General features: G+C 37.1%; 1 protein-coding gene across 4 annotated transcripts in view; it reads right to left on the bottom strand.

The window, feature by feature from the left end:
- osbp2b (oxysterol binding protein 2b) overlaps nucleotides 1-16,428 on the bottom strand; it is a 46,231-nt gene that overhangs the window by 14,015 nt on the left and 15,788 nt on the right. For 2 of the 4 annotated variants that reach the window (XM_044111763.1, XM_044111766.1), the window contains one exon: nucleotides 2,577-2,827. In XM_044111763.1, the coding sequence (XP_043967698.1) occupies nucleotides 2,577-2,827 (251 nt within the window). Of the gene's footprint in view, nucleotides 1-2,576; nucleotides 2,828-4,747; nucleotides 4,788-14,326; nucleotides 14,456-16,428 lie in introns of those variants that run through there. The other 2 variants (XM_044111762.1, XM_044111765.1) reach the window with 2 other exon arrangements.

Here is a 16,428-nt window from a genome sequence, read left to right as displayed (position 1 = left end):
ACTGTGCAGACACAAAATAAACTGAGTTAACCTTTTACGTGATTAAACGATGATAACCCCAAAGAGGCATGTTCTGAAATACATACATGCACCAAGAGGACAATCTGTCACTAGACCCACAAACGGCACATATGAGAAGTTAGGTCAAGGTTGATTGACCTGAATTGAAACCTCATCAGGCTGAAGTAAAAGATGGAATATCCTTAGTTTATAAAATGAAACAAAAAGTTAAGTTGAACAATCCAAAACAATTTATTTATGATTCAATCTATTTTCTTAAGAGACAACAGAAACAACTTATTTCATAAACATTCAGGCTTTAAAATGAGTTTAGCATTAATTTAATAAGTTTGGTTAAAATCTCATGACATTAGAAATCTTACTCTACAGCCTCATAGTGAAAATAGAGCCAAAATACCCTGGGTAGTTTAAAAACTAAATATATACACGCATAATGAAAATTCTGTAAACAGTCCAGAGTAGAAGAAGAGTAAAGTCCTTGTAGAAATAATGATTGTATGATATATTAAAATCAGTCAACCTTGATAACTTTCTATCACTAAACTTTGGATATAAAAAGTATCTAATGAAAATGTAACAGTATATTCCAACAGATTATCTAATCTAAAATTAGTAATTTAATCCAACTTGCATAATTCTGTTTTCATATTTCTAAAAAAATCAAAGGGACGATACCCAAAGTCAGGACCACATCTCTGATGTGGAAGCATATAATTTAATGCTATGAACCTCCAATGTAATATGGCTTGACTATCACCTAATCATAATTTATATCTACGTTACTTGAAACCAGCACTCCTGAACAAAAGACTCCTCTTAATCAAGTCGACTCTGAAAGCTATTTTCTGCTTCTCTAATCAGGATGTCCTTGGGAGCAAAGCAGCCGTTCCACATAAACCTTCCTGTGTTTAACACATGAATCGATCGGTCAATCGATCCAACACATTGCACCCCTGAGGTCAGTAAGTGTGGGTGAGAGTATTTTTGTAAAAAAAAAAAAAAAAACTGTTTTATGCTAAGAAGTAAAACTGCTAACTGTTATTCTGCAGACAATAAAATGAAAACATTTCTAAAAGGTTTGCAAAAGTAATACATTCCTCTACCTTTTTCAAGTTTGTGTTCTGTGAAAGTGTCACATTACAACCACACACTATACTATGTCTTATGCTGATTTTATGATGAAGTGAAAGGAAAATTACACAACTTTCCTTGTTTAACGATTAAAAACCTTAAAAGTCTATCGACTTCCTTTGAGTTTTGTATACTTGGACAATCATGTTTTTTCCCCATCGTTCTTGGTTAGCTAAAGTCTACTCATTTTAAATGGCGACAATGTATGAATGTCAATTTTCAAGTCTTGCCTCAGTTTCTTAATTAGAAGGAGATCTAGACTTTAACTGGTCCATTCTGACATAAATATCTGGCTGTATGTTCAGGTTTGTTTGTTTGTTTGTTTGTTTGTTTTCCCTCTATTGAGCTGAAAAATTCAAAATACACAACCTTTACTAAATTGGTTTTTAAAGTTATGGCTTCCCTTGGATCTTACTTATAGGTAACACCATAAAGGTTGTAATGCTTATCTCTATTATTGAATGAAGACTAAACTGAATTAAACATTGAGCCACTGTTTTCATACTATTATTTATTTAAAAAAAATATGTAGAAATTATTTCATAGCTATGTTAAATTTAATTTTATAAACTTGGAAGTTTGTATTTATAACATGACAACATCAGAAGACATTCAAGGAGTACGAATATTTGCAAGACTCTATCTGAGGAGTCCAGAATGTACTTCCCTTCAAATTATTCGTACTCAGAGGTAGACACTATTGCAAATTTAAAATACATGTACAGCAGCTCAGTTTGTAATACATATAAAAAGTTCAAAGATACTGGATAGGTAGACAGTTATTACTAAAATCCTGAGACCAAACCCACATAAAAAAGCAGAAAAAAAAATAACAAACCTTGTATTTGTCTTTGCTCACTACAGTCCGTTTACAGTCAAGCAGGTTCTGAAATTTCTCTACAAGCTGGTGTCGAGAGTTTGAGAAATGTTGGGGGGCTAGAGCTATTTTTGTCACCCTTACTGCATATCATATTTAGTGTTGCTCCTTTGCAACGTCAACCCCTTCCTTATCCACCACTAACAAGACTATGGTAACACACTGTTACCATAGTTACAAGTGCCTTGGGTTGTAAAACATGGAAGAAAACCAATGAAGTACATTTGTGTGTTGGAAAACCAATGAAAAAATGCATAACTTAGACAAACAGTTTGGTTGCATAAAACCAGTTAAATAAAAGGGGCCATAGATGTGGTTGTGTTTTAGCAGCTTAAACCTGATCTGTTGGAGTGTAAATGTGCCTGTCTAAACATGCAGGCCACAGCAGGGTGGCTCTGTGACCATCTAATCTCTCATCACTTACTAGCCAGGACATCATAGATGACTGGTATTCCTGTCACATCGATCCTTCTGCAGCATGCAGGATACAGATCACTGAAGGCGTACTACTGGTGCATCTTTTAACTGCAAAGTCTGGAGTACTTACATTGATCATAGCATTGGAAGTGATGCGGAAAAGGGTGGCTCTCTCGTTAACTGCCTTGATCTTTTCCCCTCCCTCCAATGGGACTTTCAGTCCTTCCAGTTCACTGAGGGAACGCTGCAGGGCGGCTCCATGCTTGGCGATTAGGTCATTACAAGTGCCGAGGTCATCAAGCTTGCTGACAAGTATCTTCAAGGTACCCTGGATCTCGCTGCGGTCCGACCGCGATGTGGGCTCCTCATCTCCTGAGTCATCTGGAAGGGAGAAGTCACATTTAAAAAAATGTTCAAACATAAATTATGTATTAAGATTTTTACCCAGGAGCTTTTTTCTATGGAGTACCCACACAACACTGATAAACATGCACAAAACCTCATTAAGAAGTGACACATCCCATTAAATATGCATAAGCTTGACTTATAGATACATAAATTAATGTCCAGTTTTCAGTACTAAGTAAAGCTCACTATGTGAGATTTGTCAGAAAGCAATTGGAGACATTTAGAAATAGAGACAGTTGTGATGTCAAATGATAAAGATGCACAAAGCCATCACACATTTTTCTTTTCTACTAAAAAATAAAGAAATAAAAAACAGGGACAAGCCATTCAAGAATTCAAACATGTCTGTTATGTTAAACAGAAGAGAACATCCCAGGCTGAACTACAGCGCTCCAGTTTAAGGTCCATTTTACATCCACATAAAACACTTTGGAAGAGAAACAACACAGATAACCAGAGAACATAGGAGAAATAAGATCCAGATCTATGAACAACTTTGTGGATGAAGTCACTAACAAACCTGTCAAAACGGGCAAGGAAGTCACTTAAATTAAAATCTAATGCATGAAGCTGCATTTATTGAGTTTGCAAAGAATTGCTTTAATGCAATATTTGGTACCAATATCATACCAAAAATCTACATACTGACAGTATATTTGGCAAGTTCAGAGGACTCAGACTTTCCTTAATGCCCACATCTGATGTATATTTTTGGTGGCCAAGAAGCTCACAGAGAGTGGTGGCGACATTGTGGAATGGTTAAGAAAATAAGAAAACTGTTTGCAAACCATAATCGATATCATCTTTGTGACTTTTGTCAATAACATCTAAATAATTTTCCTGAAATGAAGTATCTTCACTGGATTTGGAAATGTTGGCAGCTTTTTAAAGAACTCATAATTAGGACACCATCTCCAGATTTCCTTTTTGTAGAATGAAGCTCTCCTGGTAAACGTAAGCATCCAGCTTCTTCTATGCCTGAAAAGCCACAAAAACATGTAAAAAAAAAAAAAAGAAAAAAAAGTAAATATGGTGGCTCAGGGTTTACATTACTTTACTGGATTCAAATTTGAGCAGCAGCTTGTTTGAGTGTCCAAAAACAAAAGAAACAACCAACCCCAAAAGACACATGTATACATTTACTCATACATCTTATGAGTTCTTCAAATTTTCTGCATCTATAACTAACCAGAAATGTGAACATTAAAATATGTTGGACCATACACAAGCAGAGTGCTGCAGATTTATAGAGACAACTGTAATCCCAACAGCAAAACATGGTGGTGGCAACATCACAATGTGGAAATGCTTGTCTTCAGCAGGGACAAGGTTGCAGCAAAATAAATATGGATAACAAGAAAATCAGACCGTCCTGGAATAAATCCTGTTAGGGCCTTGAGAGACTACAAACAGGAGCAGAGGTTCACCTACCAGCAGAACAACAACTCCAAAGCCAGAGACTCCAACAGAATAAAATAAATTTGAATCAATGGTCTTCATCTGACAACAGGTGAAAATGTTTGCAATGTGTAAATACATTACATGGGTTTGACTGCATGACACTAATCATGTTTGAGGAGGAGCAGCTGAAATAGTGACAGCACAACTAGTTAAAACAAAAAATAAAAATACTGTCAAAACATATGCTTCTTTTGCTTTATGGATCAATTAAACATTTTTGAAGAACTACCCAATTAAATGCTATGGGATTCTAACCAGTAGTTAATTGTGCTTGGAAAAATCCTTATAGTGCTGGCTATAACATGCTGGTTTTTATTTTTGATCTGATACCGGGTTTATCTGTTTAGTTTTGAGGAAAACTTTGCCTTCAAACCCCAGCTGCACAGAGAGAAAATTGTAGCACTGAGAGAAGGGAATAGAAGAATCTCTCACCATGTTCGCATTCCTGGGCATCCATTTTCAGCCAAAGGTAACCAGAGTTCATTGAGTAACAAGCAGCACAAACACACACTAAACTCTAACCCCTGAGGTGCTGTAAGTTGTCAAACAGATCTCCAGAGAGACACACAACAACCACACTATGAGAAAAAATACACACAACAAAACAATCCAGCTGAGGATTGGCACAGCAGCTCTCCAACAAAAACAAAAGCAAACCTGGAATTGAAAATGACACCAGGAATCCACCTATCGTAGGCCAAGAGATGAGGAGGAATGAAGTTACACACAACAGCAATACAGTCACTGATGTGAAAGTAAAGGTGTGGAAAAAAGACGCGCTGAATGTATCCAGTAGTTATCTGAAGGGGACGTGGTCTGATTTCAGGGAAGCAGCCAATAGGAAATGATCTGAGTATGTTCTGAGAATTGGAGAGGATAATAAAATCAACCTTTAATTAGCAAAGCATGACAGCTATAATTTTCCTGGGCAGTTAGCAAGTTAGTTAAACATTTCCTTTCACAAGAGAAGAATCATCTCCACTCTAACAATATTTGACTGTACAAATGAATTTGTCAAAATGAGCGATGTAAAGGTTTATAAATATATATTTTGCTGATGCAGCACTGACGTTGCTCTGGTCTGGTGAAGAAAGGGCCGAGTCAAAAAGTGATTCGATTTACTGGACTACCTACCCTTCGCGCCTCATCTACGGTCATGAGATCTTGGCTGAGACGGATTTTATTATTATTATTATTTATTTATTTTTAAGTCTGACCTGGTGATTTAGATTTCGACTGATCACAGTTTTCATTCTAAGGAGCAAACACATTAAAAAAAAACAAAAAAAACTGAGATGATGTCTGATCTGTTGACCACTGACCAAAGCCGTATATTGAAGCAGCTGATTGATCAACTGAATGGAGCGTTGCCTGCAGCGATTTGGTTGTTGATTTGCTCAGGAAAGAGCTGAGTAAGCCAGATCTGTGTGGACGGTGACTGTAGGGAAAGTTTTCTATGCGACGCTCAAAGGGAGATCTTTCAAAATCAGAGTATATGTTTTCTTCTATATCTTATAACCAGTGAACTTCACCAAAAACAGCTAGATTACCAAAACATTAGCAGTAGACAAATGTCCAGTAACAAATGTTTTACTGAACAGCAAAGTTGCCATTGACGGAGCTACACAATGCTGTATGCTCTGCATCACAGTCAGGTTTCAGAGAGTGAAATTATTTATTAAGCATAGATCATTTTAGCTCTGCTAGGAATATGGCAAGCACAGGAGAATCCAGAAAAAAAATGTGGGAATTATGTGGCTAAATTAAAATATTCACTAACCTTTGTGTCAAACAAATTAAATTATACTCTTATATCTCCAGAGTAAAGACCTGTTGTCCTTGTAATTGTTCTCACTGACTATAGTTGTTTTTTTTGACATGCTACATATGAAACTGATCAGCTGTATGATACACGAGGCAGTCAATATGCATGTAAAGAACTAGATCATCAATAGCTAACGAGCTAAGAAGATACCTGATTAAGGGTTTTTGATTTAGATTACTTTAAATTCATTTTCTTTTGGCTCCACTCCATAAAAATGATGAGTACTTCCTTTCAAAAGCAAAATGTTGTGTACAAAAAGTATATCTGTGCTTACAGACCTTCTCCTCCAAGACAACTTCTATTTCAACAGAACTAAACTGTGGTTGAAAGTATTGACTACCAGCTCCTCTGAAAAAAATATCACCACATAAAACTTTTTAGAATATCACTACATAAAAAGTTTTATGTACTGATATTTGATATCACTACATAAAATGATAATGTCTTCTCAGTGCACTTAGTCAGATCTCTGTGGCATCGACAAAATGACAAGCACCACCAGACAAGCATACATAGTGAAGAGGAAGGCCATTTAAAATCAGTAAACATCAGCAATATATCACTTGGTACAAAAATTGAATATTTTATATAAACTTTGAATGACTCAATAGCCTGTTTATGGTGACATTTTATTTGTACTAAAGCCGTTCTTTCACATTTCCAAGCCCTTTCTTCACACCAGTAGATGGATGGGTTCTCACACCAACGTCGATGTCGAGAGGCAAGGACAGAAGCCCATTACCATACTCGTCATGCCTCAAGGTTACATTACCTCCCCCTGCACATACAGCCCGATACCTCCAAGAACGCTCAATAGAAACACATAACCAAGCCTGTTTCTGATTCATCGGCTGAAGGTAACCTGGCTGTTTATGACATAAAATTAAGTAGCATGTAATACAATAGGGCTGCAATTGACAATTAATTATTCTAAAAATTAATCAAATAAAAAAATATATATATATAAACACACATCCATTACAAGTGAATAAGCACATGCTTGCTATGACGATTAAAAAGTCAAATGATAACGAACAAATCCTTTATAACTCGAACATGCCTGACAGCATAGAACATATATCAGAATATAATAACACAATAAAAGGCAACCCCAGACAGGGTTATTAACCATGTTTTTAAGTACAAGCTGCTTGTCCTAGAGAGCAGAAGTACAACAACAGAGGATCTTTCCTAGACCTTCATGTCATTCAGGGTACAACTAAGCGGCCTTCATCTAGACCTGAGAGATAATTTCAAGTCAAAGACGTTGAAAAGCCAGGGATGTACATCAAAGCCAAACTGCTAAGTGCTTTGTGGACTTCAAAAAGGGTTGTAAAGGTTTTTCTAAAATAAAACACGAGCTGCGGATGTGAATTTGCCACTGAAGCATGATGATAACATTTCTGTTCCTCCTGAGCCAAAAGTGAATTAATAGGATGACTCTGCAAACTGAATTACATGTCGTATTTTTATATTGAGCTACACAAGACTGACAAGTGGTTAGACTATTTGAGTTGACAAGAACAGAAACAAGTCTCCATATGATTAGAAGGATAAATTAGGGTCATTTAGTTAAGCTTTAATTGTTAAGCCTGTTGCAATTAAACATTTGTCAATAAAGTTAGATAATTTTGATTATTGTAAAAACATTTCCATAATGCCGATATAAATGCTGCTTCTTTTAATGTTTTTAATCTATTGATAGCTAAACCTTAGTAAAGTTTAAACACTATCAATGAAAGTACTTATGTGTGGTTCTGCTTCCTGCAGGAAACATTACATGAAAGCCACCAATAATTCTGCAGCTGAACATGTATTAGAAGCTTTGATCCTTCCTTATTGCCCTCCTGTACTTTTAGTAAAAACAAATTCTGATTATGGGTGAGTAATATGGAAAAAAAGCAGCAGAATAGGTAACAGGAGCATGTAATTAGGTGAAGAGCAGTTTGGTATCTCACTGTCAGGTTTTGTTTCTTTGCTAGTCCCAGAGGACCGGCTGTCAGATCAGTGGAGTCAGGCTTCCAGCTAACAGCACATCACAGTGTTGGCAGAAAGATGAGGACAAAGAGCACATATATTGGCACATGGGAGAGATGTACTGCCCCACTGGATTTAAAACTGTACATAAACTCACTATTATTCCCAATTTAAGGAGAGACAACTGTACTGTTTTGCCATTTTCCACAGATAGTAATGTTTGCTGTAGTTACAACTTAGTTTTTGCAAAAGAAAACAACTCAAATATTCTCTGGAAGATGGGAACATCCGTCACATGGATATTATAATTGCTTTGAGTATCTTGGATCTCTTTAGAGAACAAATTTTGCACTTTCCATAGACTGTACAAAGTGGTGGGCAACGTCTCCCACTATAAGGAGGAACATGAGAAATGAAGGTTCCCAAAGTGTTTTTAAATTAACTGCTCTTAGCCATTAAGTGCTGGCATAAATTTTTTCAGCTTACGATGTTCCAACATTCAGTAAGTTTTCTTTGATCTACTCTTTATCGCATTAGGTAGACTGACTACCTCCAGACAGTAAAATGGTCCCTTTAAAACTATTCCTTCTGGTAAACAAAGTTTACTTAACAACTAATAAAATACAAAAAAAACAAACAAAGACAAACTACCTTTATTGTAACTTTGAACTGCTACTTTTTGCTTCTACAAAAACCGTCCTGTAGTGAATAATGACATTTATCATGAATCTATTTATTTATTGTTTTTACATCCAAACCAAAAGTTCTTGAGGCAGTCAATGACATGTACCTGATTTTTATAGCTCGACATTTTCTTTAAACTGTTTTAGCAGCACTTCCTTGAAAAGGGTTTTTTTTCATACTGGTAAAATAAAGGTGAAATTAAAAAAATAATAAGATCTTTTCAGGAAGTCTGGTTCACACGGGATGAGGTAGCCAGATTAAAACTATAAACTCTACAAACACTTGACGATCACTGCTCCTCCTGAGTCACAGCTGCTGTTTAATAAAGACTTTATAACCAACAATACATGTAAAAAAAAAAAAACCCTGCATTTAGAAGCTGACAGATTGAAAATTTCCAATCACCAAAGAGACACAAGTTGTTCATCCAGTTGTAGCTCACAAATAGATTTCAATTAATGGAAAGATGGTCAATTCACAAGGATTTCTATCAAAGACCATTTACAGCACAGACAGCAAAGAGAGGAAGGAAAATAGAGCATGTATAAGGAAAGGGTAAAAATGAGAAGAATGTTGGAAGCAGTAGAGGATGAACAGGGATGCTTCCCTGGGGATGGAAGTTTAATCCTGTGCCTGTAATTGCTAAGTGACTCCATAACTCCCCAGAGATACATCACAAGGAGACAAACCGAGGAGACATCAGGTTTAACCCGGTAATTTGGCTCTCAACTCTCCACAAGCAAATGAGAAACAGCACATTGCAACTTATCACTGTCCCCAAAGTTTTAGCCAAGCAGCTCTGGCAGTGCTTCTAACCCAACACACACAGACAGAAAGAACCGAATAAAAGTGAAGATTAACACCGCGCCGCAGCCAATAAGCAGCGAGTCTATCACAGCAGCATGTGCTGTGATAGACAAAAAGAGAGAACACTCTGACTCATGGGTCTTTTATACTCCACTATGCTGAATTCATTTCAAAAACTTTCAGCTGGGTAAAACCTTGATAGCACATAGCTTTGGTTTACTGCAGTGATTGTACTGAAGGTTGAGGTCATCAATTGCTCCAAACCCTAACTACTAAGTGAACTCCTCCACATATTTTGAAAGTAACACCAGAACTACAGCAATAAAAATGCCATTTACTCTGGAAATAGGGACAGGGAAAACTAAACATTTTTCATCAGCATCTGAATCACAAAATGACAAACTCATGGTTCAGAACATTGCTCATGAAATTCCAAACTCAATTGTGACGGATTGTCACCTGTTTTGCCATGTTCCCCATTTTTTTACTCCAAGAAATAATGTCATAAAAATGCAAGAACACATTTTCAAAGCTCAATAAACCTTAAATTCTAATGAACATTTAACAGTGCAAGTGGAAGATACTTCAAATACCCAACATCAATGAATAAAACAACAGAAACAACAAATAAAGTGGATTATGAAGTCTTTGTTGAGACCAATACACCAGACTGAAGACTTCTGTCTTCCAATCTTTGATGGTGAAAGAGAGAAACGAGAGACAACAATTGATACAAATGGAAATTACCTCGCTTGTTTTAAAATATCATGCACTTAATTGATTTCCACATCACATCAGCTTTAGAAGGATAAAATGTTATTTCAGCTCACAATATTGTCATATAAAAGGCAGCTTTTAAAGGCAGAGTTCTAAATGTCTTTAGCTCCGTCTGATTTCTGAGCATTTCAAACACTACAAATTATTAATGTAAACCATAAGGTGTGGTGTTGGTAAGAAAAAGAAATTAAGATCTTTTTGGATGTTTAGTTGAGCTACAGTTTGATAATCAAACACTGAAAGGCGATTTGACCCAATCCCAAGTCCTTTGCAGCTTCCATTTATCATCAATTCTGACTTGCTACATAGCTACTGAAAAACTGCAAGTGAAAACTTTTTAGAAGCTTTTTTTCCAACACTGAGTTTGTTTCAGCTGCTCTTAAAGGTTAGATCTGCACAGTGCACATATAACAAATGTTTTAGCAATAAATTGTGGGCTGTGGATCTTTGTAGCTCCTCCAAAGCTACTGTGTGCCACCAGACTGGTCCTCTGATCATTTATCTTCTTACAGCACTGAGTGGGAAGTTTTTCTCTGAATAATGCTGTATGAGTTTATGTGGGTTAATAGTTTTGCCATATACCTACAGATCAACAGTCCTGATGAAAGAAAACACTGCAATTTGTTGGAACATTTGGTTCCCCAAATACTGTGCGAGTTACAAAATACTGTCTCCAACATAAAGTTCAAATATTTGCACTAAACTCTGCATATCTACCTTCTAACACTTCTAACAGTGTCCACCAAATAACGAAATACCAAGTAAGTAAACAGTGAGACTGTGGCTTGAGATCACAGTAGTTTAACTTTGTTCCAAACAAGTGATGGTTAAGAGTAGTGGAGAAAAAAAAATATTGATTGCACAAATTTCAAAGGTTTTTCAAAGGTAGCAATGTACAGAACAGCTCCAAACAAAATGAACAACATTCTTTGCCCACTATGGGTCGTAAGTAACACTGATTTGTCGTAGAATCCTGTTTCATTAAGTAAATGTCTCTGAAGCATTATTTCTTGTAAATTTTGATTTACAAGAATGGGGGAAAAAAAAACACTTCATAATTATCAAACATCCTGAATAGGATATAGAGAACAGGTTCTAGGACCCTGAAATATAAGGCTATCCCCCTGCTTACAGTTTCTGATTGCGTAATGAAGTTTACGTTGGGAAAAAGTGCACACAGATGAACGCTGCAAACACAACACATTGGCCTGTCACACTCCAGCTCATCCATACGCAAATGTAGGTTGGAGCGAAAGGAAGGAAGTGAGCAGAAATGAGCATGAGTGGGAAAGACGAGAAAGAACATGCAGTGCAGAGCGAAAGACAGAAGGCAGGCTGCTCTTTTCACATAGTGAGCCATTGCATTGTTAGAGGATGCTGCAGAAATGTCAGCATCCATGGATGACAGGGAGCTGGATGGAGGAGTGACAGACTGCTATAAGAGAAAGAAAGAGATACCAGGAAGAAACCTGTCTTCAGACACATGGAGATGATTGTGACAGCTCCAGAGCTGCACCATTAGCTACAAACCTAGAGCTGTCACCATACTGACCCCGGTTGAGTTTACTCAGACAGCCTGAGTTGCAGAGGGAGCGGATCGCCCTGGGCTCCCAGCAGCTCCGGCCCTTCATCCCACTCTCTGCAGGCCTGATCCAACTCCACGCTCCCTGAGATGCGACGCTGCCCTTGTGCCACTACGTAATCATAGCGAGGGGAGGGCTGAGGCACTGACTTTCCTTTCCCCAACGTTACAGCATGCACACAAATAAACTCGCACTCAATCACGTACAACGATGTGGGGCCAGTCGCACGCTCCCCTTCAGTCTTAGGTCCAAAACTGCATTCCCTGCCCACCAGAATCAGACGCACACAATCTGCATATGCTCAATCACAAAGCTCGGCACGTTTACAATTCCCCTTCACATGCTTTTCTGAGTGCAGTGCAGCTTGATGGGGAAGGGAAGGAGGAGGGGAGGGAGAGGAGCTGAGAGGAGATAGGACTCGGCAGCTAGCAATCATCTACGACCAAAACTGGAACACATTTCTTTCTCTCTGTCACCTCTGTGTATCTTGACAGAACTACCCAGCAATCTTAAGAAAAGGAAATGATAAGGGAGGAGTAACAAATATGTTGGTTAAACTAGTGAGAGCTTGTAGAGCAGCTGTAAATGAGGAAAAGATGAAATCAGAATAGGGATGGAGGAAGGTCAAACAAATCAAACCTCTATAAAATGTCTCTTTGTGCTACTGACTGATGTGTTACTGCAGTGTCGCTATGTTTGATTGTGTTTTTATGCTGATCATTAGCCACTGATGGTTCAACGAGACCTACAAACAGCTGCAATACAGACCGCACTGCCTTCACTTTCAGAGTGGATGAAGGTTGTTGCCCCAAATCAGAGCTGAAATACAAATCCCACTGAGCTCTACACCAAGGTCACCTCAGTCAACTGCTGTACATTTAGCTGAGGGTTTCAGAAAAGACATCAATTCTAAGCAGGATTCATCAGTTACTTTGTAAGGACTGAATATGGCTTTCACCCTTTTGTTCATTAGTTTAAAACCCATTCATGGAGATTTCCATTATTATTTTTAAAGACTGATCTCTTATCTTCATGATTAACCAAACTGTATGTAGTTTACATGGAATATGTTGATGTATTTGCATATCCACAGATTATTTGCCTTTCTATGGATCTCTTAAGTTATTTTTATCTGAGCCATAAGCTACTGTTACATTGTTTTCTTGTCATGTCCAATGTAAATATGAATTTTAAGTACGTATAGATGTGAAAAAATGTATTTTGTGAATCTCGACATCTCCCCAGAATGTGTGTCACTTACTATTAGCTTTGCAGTCAAATGGGCTGATGAAAACTTGAATACTTTGTATGTGTTTTTGTCATCTCAACAAACTCCTCAAACTATTGTGATTAAATCTAAAACAATATTGCAAATTCCTAGTGTAAATGGGTACGCCCAGTTTTAATATGCAGAAATTTCATGCTACTTTTGCATATGGGTGCATGTTAAATGAGTCTGATTAAGTTCTGCTAAAGAAATTAGATGTTAAATATTTAATTCAAATTAATAAACACAAATCAAACAACCATACAAATTGTTATTTTATCTTGAGAACAGTATTTGTATGTAATTATTATTTTATTATTTATTAATATTTGTTGCTTCAGCAAGTTTTATAAAATTTAAATGTCTACTTTCTTCACACAACAAAAATGCAACTGTCTGACTTTGTCACAAACAAACTTGCTGTTATAAGTTTTTTAAGAATTCTGTTGCACTTTCTGACAACAGCAAGAACAAGTAACAAGAAAGAACTGTCTGGGGTGAGGGCGAGGGGACAGAGGGGCTTTTTCTAAAAGCCACTGAAGCACAAAAGATCTTCTTTAAGGGTTTTACAACTTGGAACTTTAAAAATAGAAAATAGTCATCTTGTGTGATCTATGACTAATACTGTTCCATGAAAACCCAGAAAATGCAACCTCCTCTTTTTATAGGTCCCAGGGTTGTTAAGTAAGGCTGGAATTTGCCACAATGCATACTGACAAGCCACAAAGCTTCTGGGAGAAAGGCCTCTGGTAAGAGTCAAAACTAGAGATTTTTGGCAAGGCACATCAGCTCTATGTTCAGAGAAGTTATCAAGAAGATAAAATTGTCCCTACTGTGAAACATGGAGGAGGCTCAGCTATGATCTTACGCTACTTTGCTGCATCTGCCACAGGGAGTCTTGTATCTGTACAGGGAGTGGTGAAATCTCAAGACGATTAAGGAATTCTGGAGAGAAATGTGCTGCCTGGTGTCAGAAAGCTTGGTCTCAGTTGCAGGTCATAGGTTTTCCAACAGGATAACAACCCAAAACACACAGCTAAAAAGCACCCAAGAATATCTAACAGCAAAACATTGAACTATTCTGAACTGACCTGAAATGACCCCTGATCTAAATCCTGCTGAACGTCTGTGGAAGGAGCTGAAACAGGGCGTCCGGAGAGGGCGCCCTTCAAACCTGACACAACTGGAGCAGTTTGTGCACGAGGACTGGGTCACAACACCTGTGGACACGTTCAGAAGTCTTATTGACAATTACAAAATTTGTTTAATTGCAGTGATTACCTGTAAAGATTGAGCAACAAGAACAAAAATTAAGTTACAGGTATCATCATTTTTTTGTCCAGGCCTGTTTCATTAGTTTTTTTAAAATGATTTTGTTGAACCACAGTTCAAAAGCAAGGTCTGCTGGGGCGTGCTGTGGTGGCGTAGGGGATAGAGGGGAAGACACGTTTGTCTTCCCCTCTTTCTTTCCCCCCTTCCTGTCAGCCTACTTTCAAATAAGGGACACTAGAGCCCACAAAAGACGCCCTGGAGGGAAGAAAAAAAAAAAATGTCCGTTTTAAACTAGATAACTTTCAGTAAATTTTTATTTATTTTTGCCTTTGTCGCCTTTAGGTTATTTCAATGACTATTGTGGGCATTTAAGTCATTAGCAGAGGGGAACCAACGATTTTATCCATGTGTGCTTGTGAGATAGTTTCAGTGAAAATGATTGTGATAAAAATAAAGCTTTAACAGCTTAAAGTGCTTTTGTAACCAACTCTCATTTTGATAGACATCTCATTGGGAGAAATCTGACCAAAGAACTCCTAAGTGGTGCAAACTTTCTCTCCATGACATCTCCATTGTTAGAAGGATGCACAGCAAAAAAATAAAATAAAAAACTACTCAAAACTTTAATCACTGACAGAAACCAGTTGCATTTTTCACATGACATATCACCAAAATCACTAGCTCTGTAAACAAAGCTTCTTCATTTCAACACAAGCCTGTATGTGTCTTCAGGCAGGACACACGTGTCATACGTAAGAGTTGAGACTTTATTAAATATAGTTAAAGATACAAAAATGGATTTTGCTTCATATAAAGTTGATAAAGGCCAAATACCCTGAATGACAATAAGAAGAAGATAATATATTTAAAGAATACAACAGTCTTATTATACCAATTACTGCATTAAGGAAGGAACCGAAACACACAGAGGCCAGACAGCCTGAAGGCACAGAGCTCATTAAAGCAGTGAGATGGTCTGAGAGCAGAAACTGGAGAAAGAAACCTTTCCCAATGACATTTCAGAGGTCACATTTAAATGTTCTCCTCTTGACAACATTTAAATCATTAGGCTATGTTACCTTCAGCTCCAGTAGCCATTTAAATGTAGCTAATCTACATAAAGGGACCCAGTCACTTTGCTGTCTCACCTCCTCTGAAGAAACACAAGCTCAAATTTATATAAAAACTGAAAATATCTTTAAAAAATAAATAAAATACATGTCTTTATGTGCACTCACTCTCAAGTTCACCACAGATCCTGTGGTAATAATAACCTGCTTTACCGAAAGAATTAAAGAAAACTGCAAGCATTTAGACCGAGCCAATGGCAGCCTGAACTGGCCAAGAGGTTTTAGTAATCTTAAAGCAGAATTTGATATGAATGTACCCACACAGCAGAGTGCAAGACAGCAGGCTTTTGATACACAGGAAAATTAATCATCCAGCTCAATGAGCATATAATGAGCGATGAGTGTGAAAAACAATGTGGAATATTCACGAGTTCTGTAAGTATCTGTTTTTCTGCCTCTAAATTACATAATGAAGCAAGATAGAAAAATAAATCCTATCCTATTTTCTATTAATCTATCTTCATCTTCGTCATGAGTAAAATTACTGTGTAATTGCCGCTTTTGCATTTTTGTCGGTGTAATGTAACAGCAAATTATTTGTGGAAAATTTGTAGATTCTCAAACGTTTTTGCAGAGTGCATCTAAAGTATTCAAAGGAAAACAAAGAACTAAGATTTTCCTGCTTTTGCCAGCCCTGGATGATTATTTATTCACAAAAATAGTCAAATAATGTCAACCATAACAATGTCATGAGCTAGCGCTCCTTTAAACAAAACATTTTCTAAAATCAAAAAGCAACAACACTGATATTTAGAGCTTTAAAACAACCCAAAGACTTTTCAAAGCACTTA

Source organism: Gambusia affinis, linkage group LG03, assembly GCF_019740435.1.
Source record: "Gambusia affinis linkage group LG03, SWU_Gaff_1.0, whole genome shotgun sequence".
NCBI classification, from domain to species: Eukaryota; Metazoa; Chordata; class Actinopteri; order Cyprinodontiformes; family Poeciliidae; genus Gambusia; species Gambusia affinis.
Note: the sequence above shows the minus strand (reverse complement) of the source record. Positions and strands in the feature narration are given on the sequence as shown.